At 42.2% G+C, this 8,785-nt stretch overlaps 2 protein-coding genes across 2 annotated transcripts in view; one reads left to right on the plus strand and one right to left on the minus strand.

The window, feature by feature from the left end:
• plxnd1 (plexin D1) overlaps nt 1-3,084 on the plus strand; it is a 76,963-nt gene extending 73,879 nt beyond the window's left edge. Inside the window, exons 34-36 of the mRNA XM_008289535.1 lie at nt 660-800; nt 923-997; nt 2,069-3,084. Of these exons, the coding sequence (XP_008287757.1) occupies nt 660-800; nt 923-997; nt 2,069-2,185 (333 nt within the window). The 3' untranslated portion in view covers nt 2,186-3,084. The remainder of the gene's footprint in view (nt 1-659; nt 801-922; nt 998-2,068) is intronic.
• Nucleotides 3,085-3,673: 589 nt separating this feature from the next.
• On the minus strand, nt 3,674-8,783 carry exorh (extra-ocular rhodopsin). The gene is made up of 5 exons (XM_008289536.1): nt 7,679-8,783; nt 7,325-7,493; nt 6,966-7,131; nt 5,043-5,282; nt 3,674-4,235 (listed from the first exon to the last, which is right to left on the minus strand). The coding sequence occupies exons 1-5, from the start codon at nt 8,037-8,039 to the stop codon at nt 4,110-4,112; spliced, it is 1,062 nt and encodes a 353-aa protein (XP_008287758.1). The 5' UTR covers nt 8,040-8,783; the 3' UTR covers nt 3,674-4,109.
• Between the last annotated feature and the right edge of the window lie 2 nt (nt 8,784-8,785).

Here is an 8,785-nt window from a genome sequence, read left to right on the forward strand (position 1 = left end):
ACGCCCTGTGATCCGGCATGTTGAGGTTGGGGCATATCGGAGCAAGTGTGTCCTAGTTACGAGCCACTTCCTGTTTAGTGGCGAGCCGCGGCGGCGTGCGTGTTGGCCGGGGTGGAAACGCGCTCTGGCTGAGACTCGGAGCACGCGTGTAAAATTTCAGGCCGAAAAATGGCCATTTTTGAGCAAAAATGGACCAACATGGTCGCAGATTTTCCAACATGGCGGATTTCCTGTTGGATTTACAGACACATGCTAATGGACTTTTTGGTGCGTCACAAGTTGCTACACATGTGTGGCGAAGGTCATAGTTGTAGGTGAAACGTAGCTGCGATGGGAGTCTGCTGAAATATTGTAGGGGGCGCAGTTGAGCCGTGTTGCATTTTAGAGGTTGGAGCGGAGAGATATTTTTATTTGTGCCGATGAGCTCTATATGCGTTCCAAATTGCGTTGCTGTAGGTCATACGTGCTTCCGACAGGACTTCATTGAAATTTTCAAGGTGGCGCTGTGGAGCCATTTTGGCAGTGACATGTCCAAGTCCCTTAAAATATCAAATTGCACTGGTGTGCTCAGACCCTAATAAGAATCACAAGGGTTTCAATAGGGTCCTTGCACCGGAGTGCTCAGACCCTAAATATGTTGTCTTGTCTTTTTTTTTCAGGACTCCCCAACTAACAAGCTGCTGTATGCCAAGGAGATCCCAGAGTATAAGAAGAGAGTGCAGTGCTACTACCAGCAGATACAGGAAATGGCACCTCTCAGCGAGCAGGAGATGAATGCTCACCTGGCTGAGGAGTCGCGAGTGAGTGAAATATCCACAAAGTCCCTGAGTGTTATTCATCTGCCTCCTCAAAAGCCCGCAATTACATGCAGGTCGTATTTTGGAATTTAATCTAATCTAACACTTTGATGCTCCTCCTGTAGAAATACAGAAATGAGTTCAACACCAACCTGGCCTTGACTGAAATCTACAAATATGCCAAGAGATACAGAAACCAGGTAAGAATTGTTTTCTTTTCTTTTCTTTTTTTTTACATTGCTTCTCTGTTTTGTTTTGATTTCAGACTTTGATTAGATATACTGTACTTGAATGCTCGAACTGGCCCTTTTTTTGGCAGCCACAACACCTCAGTCAGGCCCACTTGCTGTATTAAGTTTCACAGATGGCTATCAGAGCGTGACATATCAGTGTGGAAGATCACAGCCATGTTGAGAGATGTAACGGACTGTAGACAGCCTCGCAACCTGTCACTCAGTGTTCTGGTTAAATATCTGACCTAAATAGCTTGTTTCGCTTTTGTTAAATGCCATCAGAAGGTAAACAATCAGACGTGCACTATCTCCCGAGCAGCAGCCACTATTCAATGTGTCCAATCATCTCTTCCCAGCCCACAGATAGCTTTCACTTTAAGCAAACATCGTGCTGTTTACCCTCTCCTTATCCACAGCCCCTATCTGCTTAATGACGCTGCTAAGTTGCTCCTTCATGTCTCCTGTTTTGCTTTGAACTAGCCCTCTTCAAGCCCTTGCAGTCCTCCCCCATGTTTCCTCACTGCTGTGACTATTCTCCAGAGAGGCTTAGTCAGTGGTGACTGTGCCTTAATGGAGCACCCTCATGATAATACCGTTTAGCTGCTTTCTTCTGTCATGCTACTGTACTGACGTGGGCCAGGGGCTTAGACTCTGATTCACAGAGCTCTGTGAATGGCCCCTGATTGCCTATTCTCTCACCCCAGCTCAGTTCGCTCTGCCTCGTAGCACACTGTCGCTAAGAGCCCATAAATCCCACTGACACGGTGACAACTATTGGGCATGAAAAACAGAGCAGATGTGGGTTTTGTAAATATGTGAAGAGCAAACGCTTTTGTGGTGTGGAGGCATGCGTGAAGGCATGAGAAGAGGCTGAAGCACTTCACTTGTTCCTCTCCTGCACTCCCTTTCTCTCGCTCAACTTTCTATGTCCAGGCAGGTGGCTGATTTCCTCCCCCCCTTCTCTCTCTAGACAGATAGATGCATGAACGCTCGACAGCCACTGAAAGTCATCTTTGTTGTGTTTTTCTTCTCGGTCAGGTGGTGAATGCTCTGGAGTCGAACCCCACCGCACGTCGCACTCAGCTGCACCACAAGTTCGAGCAGGTCATTGCCCTTGTGGAGGACAATATCTATGAATGCTGCAGTGAAGCCTGAACCTGCCAGTCTTGCTCCTCATCTCTTTCTCCTGCTGCCAGCTGCCTTTCTCCCACCTATATGGTTACTTGGGAATGTCGGTCACGAAGGAGTTATCCTTCATAAGTGTAATTATTCTTCCCACAGACTGGAACAAGGGTGAGAAGTGGCAGAGCAAAGGACTTAAACCTGCCTCTCAAGCCTCATACATTTGCGACATGTTCCTCATTTCAACTGGGGATGAGCCAAGCATTTTTCCCAAATCTTTCCCCATGAAACAGACACAATTCCAGTCTGGCTCAAGTATACTTTAGAGGGAATGTGTAAGAGCTCAGAGATGAGGCTTTTCCATTACTGGGACCTACAGTAAGCCCTGGTGGCAATCTTAACGCACTGAACCCTTTTCCTAAGGGAACGAGCCAATGATGCACTGTACTGTAATATAATGTCCATAGCAATATTTATAGATGTGTTATAATGCTTTCAAGTGGCCTGTTCATCAGGATTAGTATGATCGTCAAAAACTCCTCCCATTTCCCAAAACGTGCAATGTTCTCAGGTGTGATTGGTGAAGATGGGCGACTGACTCCCATTGGTGCTTTGAACAATATGCCCCAATGTGCTTTGCAGGTTGGTCATGGGTTAGGGAGGATGGGAGATAAGAATATAAAAAGACTGAAATTCATGAAATCAAATGTAATGTAGTTCACTGGGAAGAGCTGCATCAGTATAAAGGTGTTGATCAGTGTGTTTGTAAATGAATGAGTATCTTGTTGGATTCTGATCAATTTAAAAGAGGGAAATTTACATTTAATGAAAAAAAAAAGTTGAGCTCAATATAATCTGAGGAGAGACTGTAATTGTGATGCCAAATGACTTGTCAGAATTTGTGAAATAAATTACAGTATTTAGGATTTTAATGTGTCTAATGAGGACATTTATTGTACTCGGTCTCAGTGTGTTTCACTTCTGAATGTATTACAGCAGAGTGAGGTTTAACAACATTTGAAAACCATTAAGATCTGGCTTTCCACCCAAAAAGCCCACAAACTAACATCTGGAACTTCTCAGAGCGCCTTGTAAATGTTCCCATGAAAAAGCCAGTAAGGGAAAAGTCATGCAGACATTTAGCTTTGTTTTTATTGCTCGACACAAAACAACTTCCACAAATCCTAGCCTTTACACAGCGAACAAAATAACAATATCCCCATATCTTCTTAAGACACACATTGACATTCTGACACCCATTCAAATACATAAATATCCACCACTCACGCACACATCCAGTCTCTTGCAAGAGGCTCCCTCTTCCTGCAGAGGCTCTTTTCAAGTCCATTTGTTTACACTCATGTCTCAGAAGACACTAAAAGGAAGCTAACCATCTCAGCTTCGACACCACAAAAACAAGAGGAGGAGACAGAGACACAAGAGAAGAGAAGAATCTGATGCATTAAAAACTCATCTGAGATTTCTAACAAATTAATGCCTAATTTCACAAAAGTATGCATAAAATTGATTGTTTAAAGCGCTTTTTTTTTTTTTTTTTTTAGGAGACATATAGCTGCAACAAGTACTTAAGAGTTAATGTAGATAAAATCTTACAATCTTACAAAGAGGTTTGCTGAATTACATTTTGTGTGTTTTGAGTAGTGGGGAAGTTGGATAGTGTTTAGTTGGATAATCACCAAGATGACAACCCCTTGATGCCGGGTTAAAATCTGTGAGACCAGCTGAACACTCTCCATGATTAAATGGATTGAAAACATACATGCTGGCTCTTGAGTAAGTCGGTCCCACCAAAGGTGCAGAAGTGGCACTGCAGTGAAGACAAATGGAGAGGTAAGTCAGGAGGATTGGCCAATAGAACGTAGTGCTGCTTGGCGGTGGTGGGTCCCCAGGTGAGCAGGGACAGATGGGACATAGAGGGGGAGTGTGGGGGCACAGGTCAAGCGGGGGCCACCTGGGTGGAGGAGACAGATGAAGTCTGGGTTTTGGAGACAGTGGCGGCAGCTTCGTCGTCTCCAAACGGGTTCTTCCCACAGCACACTGTGGTGATCATGCAGTTTCTGAACTGGAGGCAACAAAGATGGAAAAAGGTGAGAATTACAATTATGATACCTTCTCACAGCAGTGGACAAAGCATTTTAGATAATTAATTTTAAAAATGAAGAAAGAAAAACTCCTACAAGTAAAAGTCCTATCAAGTCAGTCCTATCATACATTCAGTAGAAGAATGTCCACTATTAATGTTTCGTTGCATATGACATTATTCAATTAATACAGCTACAGCAATGCAGAAATAGAATTTTACTGTTGTAGCTGGTCAAACTGAGACTAGTTTTAACCCCTTTAGATGCAATATTTTGCATGTAGTCCTGAAGTTTCCAACCTAGAGTTTAGATACGCTAAGATTATTACAAGATAAATCCGAGGGGAGTGAGCTGAATAATGTAGTATGACAAAAAGATAACAGTTGTACACAAAATGAATCTTTTGAACTTGTCTAAATTTTTGCACCATTTTTACCTGTTTGTGCCCTCATTAATTATTTAAATTAAATCATCTGAGAAGTTTGAAAGGGAATCATTAATAACCCACAGACAGCTGAACAGAGGCCACAGCACTGCTTTTTTTATAGAGGGTCACAACCCCAACAGGCTGGGAGTCACTAATCTAATCTTCAACAAGCCCGATAAATATAATAGAATACAGCCTACAATATTCACCTCTATTATGTCGTGGGATCCAAGGATTCATGAAAATACTCTTGTACAACTATATGAAAATAATAGCACAGTAGTTACACTATACCACAACCTTCACCAAAGCTCTCTCTTACACCAAAAAATAAGAAAACCAGGATATTGTATTGACATACTTGTTTGTTTAGCAGAATGTAGATGACTGGGTTGTACAGAGCAGCGCTCTTGGCAAAGAAGGCCGGCGCAGTCATGAATACTGGCCCAAACTCTATTCCCTGATTGGCGAAGATGTACCACGCCACACTGGCATAGGGAACCCAGCACACCAGGAAGGAGATCACCATGACAATAACCATGCGTGTCACCTCTCTCTCGGCTCTCTGGGTGGTTTCAGACTCCTGCTGCTGGGCTGCAGCCTGAGCACAGACAGATTCAGGTTATTAGCTTAAAGGAAACACTGATCCAAATGTACATAAACAGGTCCAGCCCGTCGCCAATACTGAAAAATATAGAATTAGACTACCAAGGTGACTACAAAACAGTCACTTCTACAGTAATTGAGCCATAGTTTTTCATGTCGTTAGTTGTATTTATTTCACATTTGCAATAGTTGAAGAATAAAAAAGCTACAGTTTTCTTCATTAATTCTACCTCTCCAATTATGCAAATTGCTGCCGGTGGCTTTATCAGATTAAAACCTACTGTGATTTATTTTTTTTTGCCATGTGGGAGCAGAATTTGTGAACACAGCATTGATGTTTTTTAATGGACTTGCTATCATTCTTTAGAGTACTGTTGAGTTTCTGGTCACCTGGTAAATCTCATTCGTAGTATTTTAGCTCTGTTTTTGCTACTCGCTAGCCCAGTGTGTGCCCCTATTGCATAGAGTCAAGAACAATTGCACTACGACATTCCAGTATGGCTTACGGTTAGAACCCTAAAATTTATTATTAGAATATTCTAATGTAAGTTACCTAGTTTCACAAAAAATGTTAATAAAAGAAAAAGAAAAAAAAATGACGAATTTTAACTAAAGGAATTTGCCACCCAACCTCAGGCTTACTTGGCCAAACATGCTAATGTAGCCAAACGTGCTAACAGAACAAATACATGTTTTAATGGTAGCACATGGTTCATAATTTGTGTTTTCTGATAATATTGTGGAGCCAGCATTTACGAAATTATGGATTTTCCCAATTAAAAAATAAATAAATAAATACAAGTGTTAAATTCTTTTAACACGCACAAGTTTTTTGCTGGAGCGAAGGCCTCTAAGTAGTTTAATGCGGCTGTTCATTCAGCAATGTTTTTGTTTTGTTTTTTGTTATTTTCAACTTGAAAGAATTTACCCAGACTTAATAGCAAAGTTGTTTAACAGAAAACTTTGTGCAAATGTATCAGTCGTGTAATTAAAGCGTGACTGGCAGTTAGAGCTAACCCACAGCTAACAATTGTGAAAGCAGCTTTGTTTGCAGAGATAACTGCTGCCTCTTTATGCAAATAAATTAGAGCCACAAATTGGGTGTAGGGTCTCCTACCACACTTGCGGGAAATATTTGGCCATTTAGTTGCTAAATGCTCCTCTAACTACATATATCTGCTATTTGGTACTGAGCCAACAGTAAAGTTAAAGACTGGGCAGCTGAAAAAACTCATCCCAAACTTGGAATAGTCGCAGATTCAAAGGATCTGTAGGTCACAACACTAGGAGCAACTCATTTTCAAATTGTTTGTATAAACATTTATTGATCAAAGCTGCTTTAATTAAGAATTTTATCATTATTTTTAACTATTCATGATTGCTAATACATTATAAATATGGTGATAGTATTATTAATGAGGGCATCAGGATGACACAGTGAGCAGACAGACTGCCCTTTTGCCAGAGGACCTGGGTATAAGCTGCTGTGTTGGCAATGGTCTGACCTCCTGAAGTGTCCTTGAGCCACTAAATCCCTCACATCTCCAGAGACTCTGTGACGATCTACCCTCCTTGTGAAGGTAGTTACAAAAAAAAAAAAAAAAAAGGATTTCTCTACAGGGATAAAGAATGTATCACATCGTTATTATTAATATTGCATTGGCAGTGGTGTTCCTACCGCTCGCACTGTGCAGAGCAGGCGACTGTAGCAGAAGAAAATGATGAAGAGGGGGATACAGAAATGGAGGACAAACATATAGATGACGAATGAGGTGTTGTTGATCTCAGGCTTTGGAGTGTAGTAGTCAATCCCACAGGAACACTGCATTCCCTCTGGGATGTACCTGCAGCCACACACGATAATGATCTAAGAATACCATTATACACAGTGTTTGATAGTATATATCTGTTTTTGAGAACGTGTGCTGCTAGCAAAAAGAATCATTTCCTAGGTGTTTTTTGTCCAAGTAAAATGTAAAATTTTTGTGAAGTTTAAAAGCCACGAAAAAACTGTCTAGACACTGAAAAGGACAGTACCTGGACCATCCTAACAGAGGAGGAGCTGCACAGGTCAGGGCCATGACCCATGTAAACGCCAGGCCACCGATGGCATGTTTTTCCCCAAAGCGGAAGTTGGTCATTGGTTTACACACCACAATAAAGCGCTCAATAGCCAAAACCACCAGAGACCAGAGACCAATCTCTCCTGAGACATAAAACAATGGAAGTGTACATTTCAGTACAGCACATACACAGTATTTTTACCTTAGATTTAAATATTTAGAAGAACCAACTTTCTCCAAAACAGTGGTTAAACATGTCCTAAACTGTGACACACAAAAGACAGTTGAATTAAAATATAATTTGTTTAAAAATTAAACAGTCTCTTACCTCCTAAGGTGGCAAAGAATCCTTCAATATTGCAGCCAATGACCCCTAAGGTGAAATATCCATGCAGGGCTGTGTAGAGAGTAACTGTGAAGCCCCCGACCACCATAAAGAGGTCAGCCACAGCCAGGTTGAGCAGGACGTAGTTCAGTGGGGTCCTCAGCTTTTTGTGCTGGACAGTGACATAGAGGGTGAGAAAGTTGATGGGGAAGGCAGTGATGATGAGGAAGAACATGTAAGCAGCCAGAAGAGAGTACTTCCAGGGCTCAGCCAGGTAGTACTGAGGGAACTCAAATGGGCTGCGCACCACCCCAGTCTTGTTAGACATGGGGACATAAAAGTTGGGTCCTTCTGTGCCATTCATAGCTGCAGTTGCTGATGTCTTTTCTTCCTCTGAGACCTCGACAGTGGATAAAACAGTCTCTCTTCTTGGTGTAAAGTGCTAGGAGAGAGTCTTGCGGTGCAGCTAAAGTGGAAATGAGGGACAAAGGGTGGATGGAGGGATGGATCCGGTGTGAGTAAGATGTTCTCTGCAACCCGCTGAGGAGGTGCAGCACCTTTTAACAGGCTGGTCGGATTAGGCGCGTGCAAGTAGCATCGTGTTAGCAGAGATGGAATTAAGGCACTCAAACTGAGAGTCCCTCTCATTTACATTTACACACACGGGCACGCACACACACACACACACGAGCACAAAGCATTACAGGTGAAAACTGCAGAAATAGATATGCAGTATGCTAGGCATTTTCAAGGTGAGAGGTTACAACCATGGTTAACCAGTCTCCATCATTGCTGTCATATGCATCAGTGCTGCGTTGGAATGAGATGAACGGAGCAGCAGGGAAGGCAGAGAAACCAGTTTGTCTGTGATTTGAAGCATTCAGAGTGGACAAACTACAAATGAAGATTTTCTTGGGCAATCCAACTTATTTGCATCTGTAAAAGCCTAATCCCTAACCACTGCATAATGCAGAGCTCAACTCCCAGCCTTGAGTGTAATCAGAATCAGTGGGACATACTGCTCATCACATGCACTCTCCCTCCAGCTCTCGCTTCAGTCTAAATAAGTATATTACTCAAGTTGTCCTCGTAACATAAAAAAACCCAAAA

This window comes from Stegastes partitus, unplaced genomic scaffold (assembly GCF_000690725.1).
Source record: "Stegastes partitus isolate 25-593 unplaced genomic scaffold, Stegastes_partitus-1.0.2 Scaffold620, whole genome shotgun sequence".
NCBI classification, from domain to species: Eukaryota; Metazoa; Chordata; class Actinopteri; family Pomacentridae; genus Stegastes; species Stegastes partitus.